At 38.4% G+C, this 21,949-nt stretch overlaps 1 protein-coding gene across 12 annotated transcripts in view; it reads right to left on the bottom strand.

The window, feature by feature from the left end:
- KIAA1217 (KIAA1217 ortholog) overlaps positions 1 to 21,949 on the bottom strand; it is a 364,764-nt gene that overhangs the window by 220,176 nt on the left and 122,639 nt on the right. The window contains exon 1 of one of the 12 annotated variants that reach the window (XM_042042929.1): positions 9,803 to 10,148. The exons of 2 other annotated variants lie outside the window; for them this stretch is intronic. In XM_042042929.1, the coding sequence (XP_041898863.1) occupies positions 9,803 to 10,022 (220 nt within the window). In that variant the 5' untranslated portion in view covers positions 10,023 to 10,148. Of the gene's footprint in view, positions 1 to 9,802; positions 10,149 to 21,949 lie in introns of those variants that run through there. 9 more of the 12 variants (XM_042042938.1, XM_042042931.1, XM_042042932.1 and 6 more) reach the window with 9 other exon arrangements.

Below are 21,949 nucleotides of genomic sequence, written 5' to 3'. Positions count from 1 at the left end.
ACAAGCAGTAACAGCAGCATTAATGTCCAAGGAGGTCATGGCAGTAAGGCACCCAAGGGGATTTCATGCAACTAGGAACACCACTGAAATCTTTAATTTACATTCTGTTAAAATAACTTGCCAGTCAAGCAGGAAGGAATTGTTTTCTCTGCTACAAACCATCCAGCTAACTAGCAGCAGCTCCTCTGATGCTAAATATCACTGTTCCCTAATTTCACCAGTTATGAAGACAAACATTGCAGTGGGTTAATTACAATGAGTCTCTAGAACTGCATCACAATTTTCTAGCAAAGACTAGTTTGTAAGAATGTGGAAAACAAACAAAATATTTATGTAAGTTAAGCTACTCTTTGCTCTGCTTTTAATTATATTAGGACATAGCGGCATTTGAACAGAGGTATCTTTCATGGAGAAATATTGTATGGTTGATAAGCCTCTTAACTCCTCTAAAAATACAGAATTAGGTTTCTTGGCACAAGTATTGTTTGCACCTCTATTTACTTTACATGCAATGATACACATCAGCTTGATGATATTAAAAAAAACCAACTAAACAATGCACTATAAACCAACAGTTAGTTGTCAGCAAGTAGATTCTAGCTACACTTCTTTCCTACTTAAAACTATCTCCTCAGCAGCTAACTTCAGTCTGGTATTTACTCAGCAATAACTACCACCACTGTGTCTCCCAGCAGCTTCCCTGTGAGCTGCAGGTGGATGACTCGTGTAGAGGTACACACGCACACTTGCATAAGCATTACAAACGATGCTCTGGTTCCAGGATGACCTATTTTAACTGTCATTAAAGGTTTACAACTTAAAGTACAATTTAAACCGTTTGCTTGATCCTGAAGGACTTCTGAGGCTGTGTAGAGATAGCTTTTCATGTTAGTAGTCTGGCCCAAAAGCTGCAGCTTTGCCCCACACAAAGGCTCTTGCCCAGCCGTGGAGCATGCAAACCACTGCAGAACACTCTGAGCTATAGAGCCCTGCAAAGGAAGAGGTCAGTTAGTTCCACTGAGGTCAAGAAGGCATTCAAAGTGATACTTCAGTTATTCAAGCATGAAGAATAGGAAACATAGTTTACCTGAACTGCAATCAAATGGTAATATGAGACGTAATTCAGCACGAAGATAAACTGAATCCTGTAAGTGCATGCACTGTATAACAATGGGAAACACAGAAAGGTGGTGGATGAGCCTCAGATAATTACAGTGTGCACAAGCTCAGTAGGAGAAGCAAACTGCACAGTGAGATGTGCAGGCTGGAAAATGGCCAAGTGTAACGTGAGTTGACATGGCTAGTTCATGAACTGAGTGCATGATTTTAACACTGACTGGAATGTCCAGCATGTGAATGAGGTCATTTATCATGCACTCAAGGCTTCATTGAGAAATCTGTGCCACAAAACAATAACTTATAGGTCAGCATAAAATGTGTTTAAAGGAAGCTAGACTTTGGCCTCAAACTGCTGGATTAATTTTAACCCCTTTAGGTGCTATCTCATCACCCTCACTAGTGATATGCTTAGTATTTATCCTCTGCCCTAATGAAATTGATATTTGAGAGAGAAAGAGGTCATAATCACCTGGCACTGGCAACCATATGGGTATGGGGAGAGAGGGACCATCTTCAGACAGGCAGAATATCATTGCCAGAAGATAAATCTGCAGCCTCAAAAGAAGGAATACACATTCCAGGTCCTGACTGCCAGCTCAGGCTCTTGCAAGGTGACAGCCAAGATGCAGCCAGGCACGGTTGCCTCTGAAGCTTGCTTGTTAGCCAGGCAGTGCCTGCACCTCAGACAGCAGGGCTGCACTTACACCTTCTCTGCCTAAACCTCTTTTCCCGTGTTCTAACAAGAGGTCCTTAAAAAGTTTAATTTCAAACAATTAGTCTAGACAAGAAGTCTATCTATGTCACATCTAGATGCTGCAGACGAATCTGAGTATTGGAAGATAGAAGGCTGAGGAGATGTCTCCAAATTTTTCACTGCTCAGGGAGCTACTCATATGTTGAAGCTGCAGCAAGGACCTTAGCATGCTCACAAACTCAAAGTAAGAGGCTCAAGATAAACTTTCTCTAGGCCAGGACACAACCTCAGCCTATGTCATCAGGAGATGGCCATCATAAAATGTATTTCCCAAAAATAGTACAACTTTGCCTGTTCTTAAATGTCTGGATACTAATACCCTGGATATGTTCAGCCAGCTAGTTGTGCATTCCAGATATTTTGATTTTTCTTGTATTTGCAGTTTGCCTTTTTTTTTTTAAGCAGCATAACTGGCTCATGACTAGGTCCTGAATGTTTTCCCTTTCCTTAAAATGAACAGCAGGCCTGGGTGACTACTTATTGCATAAATGCCTTACTAGTCAGAGGAAGGGCAAAGAAAAGATGGATCCATTACTCAATCGGAAAAGACAGTTTTTAACAAATGGGGTGGGGAAAGCATAATTTTGAATGCCTTTCTCATATCAGACTTCAAGAAGAGGGTCAGCTGTGACCACATGTCTTCCATAATTAATACCAGCAAGAAAATCTAAAAAGAAAAGGAATGAAACCAGACAGTGTGCTGGGATCTTACGAATTTCATGCTGGGGCACTACAAGAACTAACAGACAAAAATTTCTGTGTTCTTAATAGTTACCTGAATTCACTCAGGATGGGTGAAATACCAGAATATTTGGAAAGAGCTGATGTTGTGTCTAGACTTGTAATACTAGAAAGGATTTAGGAATTAAGATCAGCTAGAATGATTGTCTTTCTGGGTCAGGGGGAAACCCTCAATGCCTAAAGTTAAAAGATGATTAACAGCAAAAATGGCTCTAGAGTTAATCAGAAGCTTAAAACATTACCATGCCATTGTGCAAGAAAAGATTTCTTTTTAAAAAGAAAAGGATTTATAAACATTTATCTGCAATAATTGTAACATAATCCTTCCACTGTACTCAGTGATTGGAGCACCATGTCCAGCTTTGAAAAATCCCATTGCAGAGGATGATGTGAGCTAACTTGAAAATTAAAGAAAGTTCGATCCGTCTCATCACTTAATTAGCAGATAAGAATAACAACAGGTAGAGAAAGGAGTTGAATTTCAGCCTAGAAGGATACTAGAGTCCATCCACCAAAAAAGAAAAGATACACAAGCTTATCAAGTACAAAGAATGTTAAATACATGATCATTGCAATTTCTTTTTATCATATTTCAGCGATGTTCTTTCCACTTTCAGTCAAAAACCTCTCAACTGTAGACCAGCTCCTGTCTTGACATCATACAAATAAACTAAAACAGAACTCACAAGTAACTTTTTAATCTACTAGAATATCCACAGCATTAAATAAATGGATAAATCTGAAAGTCATGCTTTCAATTCAAAACACTAGCTCTTGTTTTGATAAAAGGGGACACTCAAAAATTATGCATCCTATATTAATAGGGTCAATTCTGGATAGAAAAAAATCCTTTTACACAGTAACAGCCAGGCTTGAGGGGATTTTGACAGTAGGACTAACATTTCTGAGCCTTCTCATTCAAATTTTGCAAAATTAGTACAGATTTGCATGTTACTGTTTGACTGACACGTACTGAAATGTCTAATACTGAAGTACTATGGTTCCAATTAAGTCATGCCACTTAGGTGACATTCTTACACTGCTGTAAATTTTGTATATACATGAGAAGTTATATACTCAGTATGAAATATATACCTACGTCCTAAACATGTCAAAGTGATATTGATAAATTGCTTTATGGAACAAGAACCTAATGAGGAACATTTAAATACCCACAATCCGTGCCATCTATTCATTTGCTTAATTTAATCTAAACTTCAAAACTTCTGACAGATTTCAGAAAGACCATTTAAGGAAAAATTAACCTTCAAAAAATTATACTTATTTTCCCCAAAAATTGTAACCTCTCCAAAATTCCCTTATCTATATTGTTTAAGCTTTTTTAGAGCTGTGGAGAGAATTGGTGAAGTTTTTGTTCTTCCCTTATGCCCTTATAGTAAAACAAACAGAAGATTCTGAGCTTCCCAAGGGGATGTATAGAGCTCTCCTTCTTTTCCTGCCAGGTCCCAGAGGAAAAATTTTAAAGCGCCTTTTTAAAATTAAAAAAATACTTTTTGCAATTGAAAAATAGTTCTGTAAGCCATGCAACTACTGTAACTTGGTTTCCAAAGCAGCTTTTTCTTCTATTATTTTTTATTTGGGATTGACTACTGACTTGGTAAACTGAATTATACTTAGGCTGCAGTATACATTCAATTTCAAAATGTTTCCATCAGAATTCATGCAATCTCATCCACAGTCTGAATTTTCTTCTCTAGTGAATTATGGGAGCTGTGAGCTCCAGCCTGAGCTTGTCCCTGGGGTATGGTTTTTATGAGGTGTCACCCACATGTGAACTCTCTGATGTGCAAGAAGAGTTGAGCACACACTGCAGCTTTTTGCTGAACACAGTTATCAGTCAGGTCTTCCTTCTCCACCCAGCCAGCAAATTGTCAGGTACAGAACAGAGTATCCTACAAAGCTACAGTGTATACAGTATATCACAGAAATGCAGTATTTTTGAGACCCTTACCTCTCCATCATAATTGCACAAATTCAGGTAATGGGTAAAAGGTTACCAATGAAAGAAAGCCTGCCAGGTATTTCTGACATGACCAATTTTTGTAAGAAATCATGCTTTAAAAAGTAGCTAAAGTATACTTTATGCTTGAGTCATGATCTCAGGGCAAATAAGAACATAGGTAGGCCAATCATTCATTACCTAAACAAATGTCCAGACATTCAGTTTTCAATAACCATAACTCCAGTTTTTATACTGCATAATCTTAAGTGGAAGGAGGCATGTTCAGCTGCCTTGTTAACCCTCCAGATGAAGTCATACTTGAGCAGCTATAGAAATAAATGTTCATGTAGGCAATTGAAAGAATGTCCACTGTCTCATACCTGATCTCTGTTTCTACACTGCAACTATATAATTCCAAGAGTTATCTTAATAATATTCTTCTCCAGCTTGGATATCTAATCTAGAATTATTTTGTAATCTAACAGCCCATGTTATTTCTCTATTTCCAATATTAATATAGTAAAATTAAATAATAGAGTCCCTTTAGGTCACCAAAGCTATGAGTCTCAAGCTCAAAATTCTGAGCCACTAACTGTATTATGTTGTACATCTGATATCAACCCTAGTTTCACTATAGTTTTTCAGACTACTCTAAAAGACAATAAAATTTCTGATTTTTTTTTTTTTAAGATCACAGTAAAAATGCTGCATTTCAAATTGAAAAAAAAATGTACTGGTAGTTAAGAAGAGAGCTAGCATTAAATTTGTGAGATAATGAACATTTGTATATACAAGTACTGTATTTACAGGATCTGTGTTCTCTGCCCTGATGAATCTAAAACAGTTGCAGAGGAAACAAAAATACTGTAGGCTAAATACAAACATTCTTTGCTTTGCTATTCTTTTAATAATGAACTTCCTTGGACGGCAAACCCCTACTCTGACATGTGTTCTGTATTTGTAGGTACATCCCTGTCAGGAAATGCTGTGAGATGGAAGTTCCTGACAAATAAAGTTCTTGGCCTTAAACATTCCATAGATATTACTCGAACGTCAGAAAGAATAATTTCCAAACTTTGGCCATTATTCTATATCTATTTGAAAACCATAATGTTCTTGGAGGTAATTAATAATACACATATGGGTTGTATAGTCTTTGGAGTTTGTCATAAAAACAAAATAGGGAAAATGTAATTACTTCCACTTTCTATGGTGCTATTATTGCTTGCTTTGCATGAAGAGGCTGTAGATATGAATCCCACTATATCCCCAAAGTCCTCTGGCCCCCATTTAATAACCGGAGATGGAACAAACAGGTTTTGTCTAGTTTTGGATCCAACTGAATATGAGACACCAAAAGGTTTAGTCTAAAAGTATTGGCCTTGCATTCCAAGCACCATGAACTGCAAAGTAAAGTGCAGAGGAGAAACCAGGGAGGAAACTGTAATGGAGAAAATGGAGTGAAAAATAAAGCAAAGTGAAACGATGTGAAGGCAAATATTAAAGCAAATATCAAAACTCAATAAAAGGGCACAGAGAAAGGAAACTGAAAAGGCAGACATTAGTATATTCTCTGCTTTTCTTGGAGGAAAGTATGGGTAACAGAAATTCATAAATTTCTCTAATCAGTAACACATCCCAGAGGAGAAAAAATCCTATTTTAATTGATTCAGTCACGAAAGTGAAAATTAAAAAAGAAAGGTTTACCTATCTTCATTTTTTTTCTTTAAACCAGCAAATCCTAAAATGACGTTCAGTTTACAAAGAAATTTCCAGATGGGGAGTGAGAAAACTCAGACTGTCTCTGCAACCCTGTTTCCCACTCCCTGTGCACATGCATTGCATTACAGACTTTCCTTACTCACAACCCCATCCCATCCTTCATATGGCCATCGCCTTGTTCTCCTCACAAAATCAACAGGACTCATTTCATACGCATGGAAGCAAATTATTCATCTTGGCTATTCTGGATGTGGACTTGGGGTTCCTGTACTGCACACTTGTCAGGTCTTTATCTGAAGACCAAGCAACAAATTTTGTAGCCTGGGTCAAAGTATTCCTAATTATAAAATAAGAATCTTATTCTTCTACTTCCTTCTTCTTTTAGCAAGATGAACCTGGCATCTAGAGAAATTATGGTCAAAGTTGTCCATTAAATTCAGATGAAGAGTAACAGGTAAGTACGAGATGACCTTCTTGAGTCCTTTGCATTAGACAGTATTTCATGCAATAAAATTGCAGCTGACACTGACTTCAGTTACTGTTACGTGGTTTCAGCTCTGCAAATCAGAACCCATAGTCTCAGATTTGCACATCCAACAACTAAACCAAAAAAAACCAATCCATACAGCCAGCATTCCCTAGTGAAAGTTGAAGCAGTATGTCTGTCTACGCCACACAGACCTCAGTGGCAGAGGCAGAGTTCCACTCTGACCTTTAATGGCAGTACCTACAACGACTACTGTTGTCTCTGCCATGAGCTGCCCCCCTGCTAATTGAACCCAACTTCTCAGTTAAGCACAACTCATCTTGCACAAAACAGGGCAAGAATTCTGTAGAACCCCCCTGCCCCCCCAACATATAATGTAATTAAAATGAGTCATCATGCTTTACAGTCCTATTAAAATTATAGCCAAAATTTTGTATTTCCTATCTGTTAAGCACTGAGCTTTGCTGGATTGTAGTCTGTTAGCACCACTCAAGCATGTTATCTCTTTGTTATTAATTTAAAACTTTCAAAGAAACCAGAAATAGTGTAATGTTGCTTCACGTGAAGACATGTGAAGTTCACCAGTACAAAATAATCCAGACAACCCAGCTTGATCTTCTGTGCACAGACCAGGATTTTAAGGTATAGCGCGCACACACAGCCATGGGGTTTCACTGACATTACACAACAAAGAATGAAATTTGGTCAAATCCCTCTTCCATGTGAGGTTGTTCAGGACTCCACTCCCCACCTAACAGAGCCTCCTTCTCCCACTTCTCCATTCCTGCCCCTTTGACCCACCTAAAAGCCAATCCTCCTTTGCCTTCTTTTTCTCCTCCAAGCCCGTCTTCTTCCCACAGGAACTTTCTGCCTCCCCTCACTTCATCTTCCTACTTCAGCCATCTCATTCAGGCTATCCCTGCCCTCTGCCACCTCTTCCACTTTTCCTCTTTACCACTTCAAGACCACAGAAACACCCTTGGCTGCTGCTCGTGCTCTCTTGTATTACTCAGCCTTGCCCCAGGGCACTGCCTTGTGGCCTCTACACCCTTCACTGCTTCTTTTGGCTTCTGCCATATCTGGTGCCCTTCCACCATCCAGGTCTGTACCAGCTTCTCACAAAACATCTTTCAAATCACTTTGGCCAATGTTTGGACTTTATTGGGGGTCATCCGGTCAGTCCCATTTCCAGAGGGAAAAAACCACACTCTGCATTTCCATCACCCTTATAGTATGCTCCCTTCAGAAATATCAATATTTGTTCTTCAACATCTCTTACAAAAACAACTCACAGTAACATCTTGCCTAAAGTAAAACAACCATCCCAGTGCAGAAAGCCAGTACTTAACAGGGTTTAACTCATGCTCAAAAAGACAGTAAGTGTAAGCTATAAATACTAAAAGCACATGCCATGTTGCAGCACTACTGATAGACACTAGATTTCTGTTTTAGAGAAATTTCACCCAAAACTCTAAGGAGTGACTGCAACCCTTGCTTTAAGTTGCAAAGCATTACATAGCCCAAGAACACCTTGAAAAAGTGAGTAAGGTGATAAAGGAATTGAGAGTGCCATAAAAATCACATCCCTTAAAAGGACACACTTTCTGTTCTGTATATCCCACATGATTTCCTTTTCTCAATAAATGAGAGAACACAAACTGCCATTTAAAAAACTTTAGCTTGGTGAAAAACATACTGTTGCAGGATTTTCTGTGAAAGTTTTCAAATTTTAAAAACTTGTCTATGAAACATCTTTTAATATAAATTCAATAAATACTGGTTACCAGGGCAAAAAGAATTGTACATCTGGTTTTTTTGGAATAAACTTTCTTGCAATACATCTCAAGATCAAAAATGAGTTTTCACATTACATTGCTAAATAAGCAAGATGTTCTGTGAGTGAGACCAGAAATTTAAGCCCTCCCACCTCCAGCTTTTCTATTTGCTCTCTTCTGCCATTAATAAAGTGCTTCAAACCCAGTTTCCTTTGTAGAAACAAACAGATCATCCATCTCCCTGAGTAAGACTAGGTGTCATCACTTTTTCCTTCTTTGTGAAATAATAAAAGTCATACTGCAGGAAAAAAAAATTCTTTTAAACCTTATTCAGGTGGGAATAAAAACTGTGACCTTGGATACCATGTGTGTGAAATGAAAGTACAGTTTCAAGTTACAAAGGTCTATAATCTACACCTCTTTTTCCTGTGGATTTAGGATGGAGGGACATTTCTATTCTGTATTGAAAGGATTCTGCTTCTTGTTCATATTTAAATATAAACTTCATGAAGAGTACAATTAGAATACTACTACTTTTATTTCCTGATAGAATGACAACTTACTCCCATTTTACACCATGCGGATTAAATGGCTACTTTTAAATTCAGTTCTAAGGAGTACTGTCACAAAAACTAAGTTAAAAAGAGGCAATGCTTCTGCAGCCCATTGCTCAACAGATCAGTGAAAGTAGATTGTAATCTTATATTATCCTCCACATTTGTTTGCATTCTGAAAGCATATAAGCCTTTCCAAATACACTTGATCTGTTTAGTTTTTATGCAAGAAATAGTCACAGCTGCCTTGTTAGGACCCACGAAGAAGAGTTTTACTTGCAGGGTTGAAAGATTCTGTGCCTGCACTGATGTCTATTTTCTCTTTGTTTTTCTCTATTTAATCTTTCTCACACTTGCTAATAATTTCAAATCATTATTTCAAATAAAGCTTCACAATACAGTGGCACATTTAGACTGTAAAAGATTGTGATTTACCACTTTGGCAGCTAAACATTTTTAGCTTGTATACAGCACCCAGCCAAAACTGAACAACAAAAATGTTTTGAGCCCTTTTATTTTCAAAACAAATGCTTTATGTACAAGAATCTGTCATTTAGAAACAGTACACACACACATACACACATATACCCCTATTATACCATAATTGATGTTTGGGGTTTATTAAAAGCACAAAGATTGCAAATGCTTTTTTTTTTTTTTTTTTTGCAGCATGAAATAACCAGTTACCTTTCAGGAAAGGAGCCCTCCGTGGCACAAGCCCTTCTGTGATTTCCACCTGCTCTTGCTGATGCTGTTTAACCAGGTTTCCTTCGCTGCCAGCTCTCAAAATCTTTTCACCTAGCCTAATTTTTCGTGATCGGCTGTTAAAATCTTCTTTCCTGGACAAAGGCGATCTAGGAGCTGTACTAGCCGACACAGGTCGAGCCAACCGAGAGGGTTTGGACATCCTGCCTGTGCAGGAATGTACCTGCTCCGAAAGCAATTCCTAAAAAAATCCTTCGCAGCTCACTTTCCAGCACAGAGGCTGGGGAGTTTGTGTGTGCAGCGCAGCTGGATGTGAAGTGCTGTGCTGCCAGCCCGATCAGTTTTAAACACCAAGCGTTGGGTGGTCACGCAGTTTCCCAGACCTGTGGAATGCAAATGTGTGCTGGGGTAAAACAGATGACTCTGTCCCAGTGCTGAGTCCCAACCACGCTGTGGGGAGCAGATGCTCTTCCAGGGACTGTCCTGAGCTCCTGGTGTGCACTGAGAGCACCCTGGCATGAGGGGAATGCTCCACCTATGCAGGTATAACGTGAAAAACCACCCAGGCGCAGGGTTTACCTCTGCATGTGGGACCCTCCCGCATTCCTCTCCCAACCCTCTCTCTCAAACAAACACTTTCTTGTTTCAGCAGATTTCTTCACAGTGCGCCAAAATCACACTGTTTCAGTGCTATATGGTAAATGCCTGATGTCAAGAACACATTTGTCTTTAAGCACAGTGCAAGCTTAAATTGGATTAAATGATGCATATTCTCCTAGCACTGTATTATCTGACTCACCAAAAGAAAGGAAGGATTGACAGCAAATATCATCTCTCTTTGAAAAATGGTCCAAATCCCTTATTATTAACTGGCGTTGTTTAGGAAGCAACACTGCACAGAATACAGACCATTATACTTTCCTATTTCACTGCTATATATATATATCTAGAAAATCCCTGGCTTCTTGCACACTACAGACAATCATGTTCTTTACTGACTCTCTAAAGAAAAAGTTCCTGACCTCAGGCTACATTATTTCAAATCTCAGTTCCTGGGTGCTCTTCTTTGAAAATGCCCAGGCAAATCCTGCCTAACTTTCTCTGCCAGCTCTGTGCTTGTGAATGCTGCCAAGACAAAGAGCATTTGATCACATGAAAATAAAATTCCATTCACCATAATTTTGGAAAGAACTTCTAAAGAAAAACAACACAGGGCAAACAAAAGAAAACATCACAGCTACAGTTACAGTAAAATCTTCATGCTGAATTTTAAAATGTATTTCTCAATATCCTAAGCAAACAGAATGCTGCATCTCTAACAGATTATGAGGGTCCACTTTATTTCAAAACTAGAATGAACATAAGCAAATCAATATTACATAAGCTAAAGTACTAATAGATATTTAGGAAAAATGCTTAACAAGCAAAAAGAAAGCAAAACATGACTAAATTATTACAGCCATTCCTTGTTTCCAGAGATGGCAACTGTACAACGCAGTAAAACATTTTTGCAAGTTATTTCCATTTTTTTTCCAAGAATCCCACATTAAATAGATAGATAATTGTTTATGCCTTCTCTATAAAGCATGGTGTCTATTGCTTTGTTGTCCCATCAAGAATGGGCCAGATTACGTTCAATACAGTAAGCCTTGCTGTGATATTATTCTGCATATTATCTTGTCAATACAGAAGGAACTCTTGAGTGGGAAGATTTCTACTCACAAGGAGGAACCTGACAGGCATGAGTGTAACTCAGCTCATTAGCAGTGCTCAGGCACAGCAGGTCATGCAGAAGACAATGAAGAACACAAACAGGGGTGAAACAAGATGATGAATGGAGAGTTAATCATGTAACTGGAGTAAAGAATGAGTGAAGAAGGAAGAGAAAATCTGAAAGCCAGTATGTATGTGAGAGGTCAGTTGTACTGAGCCTAAGAAGTACTGTCATTCCCTCTCAAGATCTTGGACTGCTTGACCAATAGTAGTTTTTAATATCTTCCATTATGATTTCTCATTGTGTAAGCAGACACAAGTGCTGTATGCTTAAGAAGAGTTTTTGAGCAGTGCCAATAATGCCTCTGACACTACAAAGACGTATTTTAATTCTGCCAAACACAGAACAATTGTGAAATAAAATCCAGTCCTGAGTGACTACAAAAATAGTATTTCAGTTTTTGAATCACTACTGCTAAAGCAAAATCCAACTGAGATTTCTGTACATTACACATTCACCCAAACTAAGCACCCTTATCACAGGTTGCTCATAGAAAGAATGGCCTCATCTGTGAAGGAGAATCTAACTAGATGGTCATGTTACCTGTAAACTTAAAATAATTTAATTTCTAAGCAAAGCAAGGACATAGTGAATTCAAGATTTTCCTAAGGCTCTCTCGAGCAACATAGCAAAAAAGATGGGGAAAGGGAGCTCTATCCATCAGCTTTTGACAGGAAAGGCCCTAAGTTGGCCATTTGGATGCCAAGGTGACACTTCTCCACTGAAAGACAGCAGCAACATCCTGGTTTTGACAAGAAAGAAGCTCTTTGTCTCACAGCAGAGATACCGCCCTGCAGAAATGGGGCGAGTCAAATATGTTCCTCAAACATGGGAAATTCCTGGAATACTCCAGTCAAAGATGACCATTTTCAGTAATATCTCAGTGCCTGATGGCACGGTGTCACGTGTGGAGAGGCTGAGAGAGCTGTGCCTGCTCAGCCTGCAGGAGGCATCTTACATGTGCATGAACATCTGATGTGGGGATAAAGGGAGGGAGTGGGCTGTTCTCAGTGCTGCCCAGCGAAGGACCAGAGACAATGAGTGCAAATTGAAACCAGGGGAAAGAACGAACTTTAGGCCTTTTATAGAGTGAAGGTGGTCAGACACTGGCACAAGCTAGCCGGGGAGGTAATGAAGTCTCCATCCTTGGAGATAAGCAGCACCCAACCAGGCACAGCCCTGACCTGCCTGCTGCAGCTGAGTCTGCCTGACCTGGGGGTGGACTAGACAATTTCCAGAAGTGCCTTCCCACCCTCCAGAATTTTGTCATTCTGTATTATTAAATTTATTCAGTGGCTATTTATAATCTGGAAGCTTAAATATCTTTAAATCTGTCCAATGGTAGATGTACAACCTTTCTCCAAAGTCCCAGCAATTAAATTTTCCCATGCCTGACTTCCATTTCTGGGAGCATTTGCTTCCTCTCTGGTAATTTGTCTGTTTTAGCTTCCTGCAGACTGGCAGAGTGTTCCCAAAAAAAAAAAGTCCAGTTTGTTTGTTTGTTTTAAAGGCTCTGAGATGTGAAGCTGGTGATTCCAGCTATGAGCATCAAACCCTTAATAAAAGCCACCAATCCCCCAAAAACCAAAACATCAAAAAAACCACCCCAAAATCCCCCCAAACCCTGAAATAAACCATTCCAGAACATAAGCTGAGGTTGCTTAGCTGACTGTTTCAGGCTGGATGTAGACACAGTAAAGCAGTGCACTCTAGGCTGGAACAGCCATGAGCGTGCAGCCCAGGGTTGCTGCCAGCTCCCCATCACCCACATCCCAACTGCACAGCTCCTCTCTCCCCAGCCCCGCTGCCCTGGAGGCCTGGGCTCCTCCCAACTGTGGGGCAGGTCTCTTCCTGCCAATCCCTCCCTCTCCATCACAGGTTCTTAATGAAGCTCCCCAGGGAGCAAGTCTTTCATCAGCTCTCAGGCTTTTTGAAACCCCAAGTTACTCTTTTGAACTACTTTAAAAAAACCCAAAACAAACCCACAAAACCAAAAATAAACAAAAAAAAAAAAAATAAAAAAATAAAAAAAAAAACCCAAACACAAAGTCCAAAACAAGCCCAGCCCCTTTTCCCTTAGATTTCAGATAGCCAACTTCAGCTAGGTAGAGACATCATATTGATGTAACACACCATTAAGCAAAAAGCAGTTCAGTTTGTCAGGTTTTCATAAAATGCTGTAGGAAGTCTTCTAGTGCTTTGGGTCAATGAATAAACTGTCACAGCCTCATGCAGAGGAAATTAATATTAAGGGACCAACAGTGCAGTCTATGATTTTGAATAATCACATATATGTAAACAAGTAGTATTTTTAGAAAACCATACGCTTTCCATACCCTGCTTAAAACACTGTCCTTTTAGGTTCAAAATTAACCTCTCCTCTTTCCTGCCTAGAAAATAAATTACTGCTGAAATATGACAACAAGAATTTGTTAAGAGTTAGCTAACAGAAGGCATTTTTACCATAGCATATTAAATAGGTTATGATACCACTATTAACTTCAGCAATGTTTGTGCCCTCCGGGATAAAAGAAACGTGACTATAGATGTTATTAATCCAAACAAAGCATTTGCAAAGCTTGAAATTTCCTTTTTTGGGCAACCATGGAGTTCTAGTTTACATTTGCACATAAAGAACCAGGGAGGGGAGAGGATCCCTCATATGTGAACCAGGAAAAATTGGGAGTTGATGCTGTACGGTTCAGGATGTGATGTTTTCTCAGCCTCACCAAATCCTCTCCCAAACTTTGGCCTGAAATTATCTAAAGAGAGAAAGGCATGTATACAGAAATATTTCTACTTCAGCAGACTCTTTCTAAACTACTGACAGGCAACAACTGCAACACCAGTAAATGGAAGTTGCAGGTGCAGAAGTTAAAACTGCAAATTAATGAAGTTTTCTCTTTACAAAATTACGCAAGTAACCAGATGGCATAACATTTTCAGCATGAAATGTGAAATAAATGTATAGGCACCAAAAGAACAAGATCAGTGATGAAAACAATTTCAGATGCAAGTCACAGATAGGTATGTAATGTAATAATAAAAAATAAAAAGCTTGGTGCTTCAGAGAGCTACATTTTCTAGTAACTGAAGCATGCAAAATTAGTGACAAGTTAATTTTGCAGATGTTAAAGCTTTCTTAGAAGAATGTACCAGTGCTTTATTTCTCCATATATGATTTCTGAAATAGTTGCATAGTACAGAAGAAGCTTTACATTCAATATATTGAGACCCATTTTAAAACATTTCACACAGATCTGAAGACATTCTTGCTGGGAAAATAAACCATGCAAAAGGTACCTAGTCATTCATTCAAAGACAAGTGAATCCCTCCAACAGAAAGTAGTCTGTAATTATGGCAAGTCCTGTTACTTTTGAATATGGTCTTAAAAAGGAGAGTCTGTTAAGGGTCCTGCTGTAATATAATACCTGCCCGGAAGATGCTATAATTAAAGTAGAGCTGTCATTTATATCAGGAAATCCTGTTTCAGAGATTTACTACTCAGCCATAAAAATTTAATCTCAGTTCCAAGTCTTTAGAAAAAAGCCTAAGTCAGAAAAAACCCCTTCAGGTCTATTTTATTTCCTTTTTGTCAAAATTTCAAAAATTAAACCATAGCAAAAACTTTCTTAAAGATAAAAGCATATACAGATGTAGAATCTAAATACCTTATTCTGCCACAAACCCAGAAATACTGTAAGTAAGGGCAAAGTTAATTTTCTTTATTATTTTATCATTTATACGTCTCATATTTGGCTTTGGTTACAAGACCTTCAAAGTCCTGGTCTGCCTGAGTACACAGGTCTGTGGCCTACTATTACAGTGTATGTAAACATTGAACTATATGAAGGTTATGGTTTTTCTAAACCAGTGTAGGTACATCATCACTATCCCTTACCTGGTGTTGTTCTGTCCTCAGGATGCCTTTTGACAACTACACTTGGGTTATAGGAGCCCAGGCACACTTAGGTAACTGCACAGACCAAAGGGTGCACCTTCAGAAGAACAAAGCAACGGGGGGGGCACTGGTGTGTAAACACAGCCTTTAATGTTTGAAATGTTTGCCAAGATTGTTGCTAAGATTTCCAATTGGTGCCAACTGTGATGGCAGGCCTGGGTACTTTATCCTGATGAGATATGTTAATCACTAAGCAATTCCAGACAGAACAATCAACTGTGAACAGCTGCCCATGCAACGCATGACAAATACTTTTTTTTTTGCAGAATGTTACCTTTATCTATTTATTAGCTATTCACAGAAGAATAAAAAATTTATATATTTATGCCACATTTAAATTATTGCTAAACTCTAGCAAAGTGTTCTGTGATTTGGCTGTTCCTGGTGCTGCACAAGTTGGCTGTAATGACTAAAAGAGCTAAAATTCACACAATCTTGGTTCAAAGCTTTTTTTCGCTTTTGTTCTGATCTTTTAATCAAATCAAATAAGAATTTAGGCTCAATATGTTCTTAAAAGAATATCCATTAGCTATAAATCACAGCAGATCATTGCTATTATTACTTCATTGTTAAGTAATGTGAATACTGCTTTCCACATTTGCAGTTATTTCATATGAGGTTCTTAATGCATTTTAAAATGTGCACAAAATTATCTTTTGTGAAATTCATAGCATTAGTAGTTTTTTTGATAAAAGAGAAAAGTGTCCAAATTTTAAAATCTCTCCTGAAATTAAGTTAGTGAAACTATGACTGGCTTAGTCTTTATTGCCACTATAAAAAGGGGAGGGAGAGAAACAATTTATAACACTACACTGACATTTTACTCTGAAGAAAATGTTAGTTTCAAATGTTAGTTGCTAATTTGCTTTAGCATAACTGCAGCCTTCTCTAGCTTTTTCAATCATCATTTTCAAATGACCACCTCTTAATAAAAGAATAACCTTTAGAAGTGCTCTAACACATCAAAAATACAGAGAGCTTAAAGCTTTATGAAAGAGAAGATATCCCTTACAGAAATTCAGCCCTTTATGATGGTTTGAATGAAATCCTGGAATGAAGAGGAAATAGGTAGGAAGCAAGAGCAGATTGGATATGCCAGGAGACATAAACACAGTCCATAACTGACAGAATCCTGTGCATATGGTCAAGGCACAGATAAGTCCTTTTCATTCTTTCAATACTCCTCTTTCATCATGAAGTTCTGCATCATCCACACAGGGGAAAAAAATAGGTAAGAAAAGTAAGCACAAAATGAATGAAAGGAAGACAAACTTCAGGCATGAAGGCAATTCACTCATATCCCACATGAAGTATTTTAACTACTCCTCAGCCACCAAGGCTCCATTAATAGCACCCGGGTATGGGTGCTGCAGTGGATAGTCTCATAAGGAGGAGCAAACTACAGAGAAAAGAGAACACTGGGAAGGCAAGGGTCATCCTCTGAAGACGGTGGTGAGAAGGAATAGCTCTGTAGGGTACCCGTAGCTCTGGCACTCTTGGCTGGACTACCACAGTCTTTTTCCACCAGAGACCTTGGATGTAAAGAAAAATCTCCGCAGGTCTATGGAAAGCAGAAAGCAAGTAAGCAGATATAGAACCCTTTATAGTCAGGTATTACAATGACATTTATTTGGGGGCTTTTTTAAAAAGCAAAATAATTACAGACGCTGTCTAAACTGCAGACAGGCACAGAGAGTGTTCCACCAATCCAGTGTCCTTTTCTCAGGTGTAGTCCTGGGAGTGATGACTTAGTGGACTGCAGAATATAAAATGTTATTTTTCTACTTGTGACATGCAATATTTTTCAGACACCCATTAATGAATATTTCAAGAAGCTAATCTGATCAGCTGTCTGTGATTTTTGTGTGGTTTTGGCCATGACAGAGAAGAAAAAATACTTTTTCTCCTAAGTTCCACTTAAAATGTGCATCATAAGAGTGGAGCAAGCTTTACATTTTGCACAGTTTTACTTATGCAGTACAACATATATGATGCATAAGGTTCTTTTCTGTGTCAAAATTTCAAGTGACTGGTGTTGAATTTGATCCTTTCTGTCCCTTATACTGTCCTTACAGCACAGTAAGTGCCCTATAATGCTGACTGCATGAATTTGTGTAAACTGTCTATAAACAGTCAGATGCTTGATCCCTTGCTGTCTGAGCAGCTCTGGAGAGATGAACATGTTTGTTAAACAACAATAAAAAATCTGCAACTCCATTTATTATGTTTCTATAGCTATAGATAATAGTTCAGGTAGTCTGAGTTTACCACTACTCCTCTGAAAAGCACAGGCATTGCATCCTCACCTGCTCAAGCCATCTGGAAAGATATTTCTTGGTTACAATCTGCCCATATTTGTAGAGACTAAATGTTCTGAAATCTGGAGATTTTATGCAGATGACTTAATGTCCTGCTTTGCATATTTGATGATTTATTACCTTATTTACATAAATGACAACAAATGCTCCCAGTTACTAGCACTTAAGAGTGAGGGGCTTGCAGCACATAGCATGCTTTAGGAATGCAGCAACTGTTGTTTTCTTTATTTATGGCAGATATTTGGGGTGGTATCCAGGTAACCCTGATGGTTCTTCCAACCTCCATCATTAGACATTGTTCACCAGGAACATGAAGGGAAAATCTAATACAGTGGTCAAACAGCAGACAATAGCAGATGGCAATGAAGCAAAGAAAACTGAAATAGTAGTCTTTCCAACCAAGAAAAATCTTGAAAAGAACTAATAACCTTATCAATAAAAAATAAGGGCCTATGAAGTATGTTATTAAAACCCCCAACCTATTTTCTGAATGGAAAACTAAACTGATGACCATGCCAAGTACAATATAAAAATTATACCTTTAAAAAAGGTCAATTGCCATTTTAAAGTAGGTTAGCACAAGTTAAAATAAAGAGAACACTGCATGACCAGCATTTCTGCCTAGAACCATGAAGGAAATTGGTAAAATGATGTTTTGAATGCATATTTTGTTTCCCAAGGACCACATTATTTACTATGCTCTACCAAATAGTGTTCTCTGATCTGACTGTTCTTGATGCTATATTGGTTTGCTGTAATGACTAAAAGATGTAAAAAACATAGAGTCTTAGTTCAAAGTTGTTTCATTTGTACTAATGCATTAATCAAATAAAGTAAAACTTTAACTTCAATATGTTCCTGTTTGATCCCAAAGGGTTAAAATAAAATTGATGTTATAGGGATTGCTACATAAAGAACAGACATACACTTAAAAACACATGCAAAGAGAGACAGAAAGAAAATAGGTGAAAAGAAGTAGAACAACAGCAACTCCCCTCTGATAAGACCTCCAGTGCTTTTAATGGGTACCAGTCTGCTATCAGGGAGATTTCAGCAAGTTTGACCTGAATTCCTTCCACTGAAATGCAACCACCATATCTACCATGTTATTATATGAACCATAAAATAAACAGAATAATTCAGAAGCTATTAAAAATTAATGTTACAAATTCTGAGAGCAAGCCTTCATGATGTCCCTCATTTTAATAGTCCTTAAAATGTCTTTCAGAAAAAAGGTCTGTAGGGGGAAAGACTGGAAACACTTGGATCAAAAAAATCAGGTTTCTTACCTCAATAAAGACTCCTTGAATGGGGAAAATAGGATCTGGGCAACTTCCATGTTTAACATTAGAATTAAAAGGATCTTTTAAATCTTTGCTGGACTTTAAAGACAAGTTTGTAAATTATTTACTCCCATGTCAAAATGAAGTTTTGCAATTGGGAATTCAAGTAAGTCCCAGATAATGCCTAAACCTAAAGAAAACTACTGCCTTCTCCTTTAAATATAACAACTCTGCAAAGCTAACAGCCATAAAACATAGGGAAAATGGAGGCAGTGACCATAAAGGTAGCTTTAAGCAAGTAACACTTTCAGGTCTCAAGATGAGACCTTAGTGTTTATTTCACATAAAGCAATGTCTTCCACTGAATAAAATAATCCCCATTGCCAGTCAACTGCCAAGAAGTATGACACACACCTTAATACTTTTGAAGAGCACTATTACCTGACAACAGAAAAAAAAGGAAAAATATTTCTTTGATTAATGATGCTCTGGACATTTTTATCCTAAACCTTTCCTTCCAAGCTCTCCACAGTTTTCTACAGCACAAACAAATTAGCCATCTTCTTCCACAAGCAGTGACTACCTCTATTTTGGTCTATTTTGTCACTAATAAGATCACGTATCCCTTAATAACAATTTTTCTAGTTATTAAAGCCACCTATTTAGGGTTCTACACTCAAAGGTAATTGCACAGGTAATTTTAATTTGGTGGAACCTAACCACATAACATGAGTCTGGTCCAGATTCAGGATTTAATCCTATACTTTTTAAGTGAACTATGGCTTATTTTACAGCAGCTGTTACAGTCTACATCAGCCTTGGTTCCACCTCTATCTCAGCCACCAGACTCTGCAGTTAGATTTGCTTCTTTGGTTGTTGTCTCCATTTATTTGACTGAGCATCAAGTTTTACTGTTCTAAATACACTACAAAGCCTGTCAAAAAAGAAAGCCTTGCAGTTTGCAGCCTGATATCACCCACCAGGTGCACTGGACATGTGATGGTGAGGGAACCTGCTGGAGACAGAGGCAATTTGGGTCAAAGAAGAGGGGAAAGACATTAGGATAAAAAAAGGGAGAAATTCTCCCAGCTATCATGGCTGTACCACATTAGGCATATTTTCAAGTAGGTGAGAATATATGATACTAAGTTGCTACAAAAATGGGCTGTGGTGAATGCAAGAGGTATGTCCATCTGCCTGCTGTCATGATTGCGAGCAGCTGCCCTGAGGACTTCCTTTGTGGAGCAGCTTTGACTGCCCTATCCAAATCCCCGGCAGAACATTAGGGAAGAGACCCCTTCATCCCTGAGCAAGCCTCGGGACCAGAGGGAGCCAGCACAAAATTCCCTTAAATCTATGCTCAGGTGGCACACCAATGTGATCCCCTGAAGCCTCTCTGACCACAGTTGTGATAACCATCCATTATTTCCAGAAAGTTTATAATTGGCTAGTCTTTTTATTTTGGTGACTATGAAGAATACAAAGTCAAATTTCAACAGGGTGCTCATGGAGACATGCAATCTGCAAAGCACAGATCTGAGATTTGCTCTATGAGAGGTTAAAAACACCACATCCTGTGATCTTATTTAAGACACTTTATAGCTAATATTACTCATTAATCGAAGTGTGTTATTTTACCAGTGATTCATAAGACTCTAGTAAAATCACAAACATGCCAGTTAGACTTTGGGGAACTGTGTGGTTTTACTCATTTCTAAAAAATATATACTATTGATGCAGAAAAAACCACTTTCCTAGCAATACAAATGATGTAGTGGCAGGCTGGAGTGATGGTGTATTTCAGGGTGATTTGTTCAGCAAAAACAACAGGTGCAGCTGGCGTTTTCCAGCCATAAATCTTCTCTTTTGCAAGCTAATGGTAGGTTGCCAAGTCAGTGTACACCTCTATAGCTTATGTTAGAAGGAATTTTTTTTTAAAGGTGCATAATTGTCACAGAAGGTTAATTTTAGATTAATTAAGAATTTGAAGAACAGTTAATTAAACCATCAAAAGTGATCTTTTGTTAATCTGGGGGGGAAATGCTCATTCCACTTACAGAACAGCAATTAGGATAAAGGATCAATCAATATGTTTGCATTTGCCAATTACTGTTATTCACCAAGCAGAATTTGGAAACTTTGATAAAGAATCTTCAATTCCTTCAGTCCTTAATTACAACTCATTAAATTTTCATTAACTTCAAGCTCAGTAAAAAGCAATAGAATTCTTTGATGGTACCAGTGTTGGCAGGACCCCATGTTAGATGCCAGAGATGTTCTTTGTTTTGTGGAAGTTACTTGTGTTTAGCCAGTTATGTCATTGCTTTATCACAGCAACACATCAAGAAATTGTAAGAAAATATCCCATGTCTCTTCATTTAACTTCACTCTATGTCCATTTTAAAGCTTTGAAGCAACTTCTACAATAATACGTAACTTGGACTTGGACTCTTAAAAAAAGTGACAGTGAATCATGAAAGATTTGTGGAGATTATTCAGGAATGCCTGCACTGCAAAAGTGCAGCCAGCCTCTCACCATCACAGTTGCAAAAGGTTTTGGGATCAGAGTAGCAGTGGTGCCGGAGACCTTGCAAGAAACTGGGATGCTAAAGGCACAAAGGAGAAGAAATTAACTTGAATCCCCACCAAGGAACAGAGCACCAAGACTAAAGATGTGGGAAATCCTTCCCCTAGGAAAACCTCCTGCTGACACTGGGGCAGATGCATGGTCAGACCAAGCTGCTCAGGCCTTGAAAGCCTCCATGGATGAAATCTGCACAACCTCCCAGGGC

This window comes from Corvus kubaryi, unplaced genomic scaffold, assembly GCF_017639235.1.
Source record: "Corvus kubaryi isolate FWS band 111438036 unplaced genomic scaffold, C.kubaryi_AGA036_p1.0 37398, whole genome shotgun sequence".
NCBI classification, from domain to species: Eukaryota; Metazoa; Chordata; class Aves; order Passeriformes; family Corvidae; genus Corvus; species Corvus kubaryi.
The sequence above is the reverse complement of the archived record's forward strand: the minus strand, read 5'-3'. Positions and strand labels throughout refer to the sequence as shown.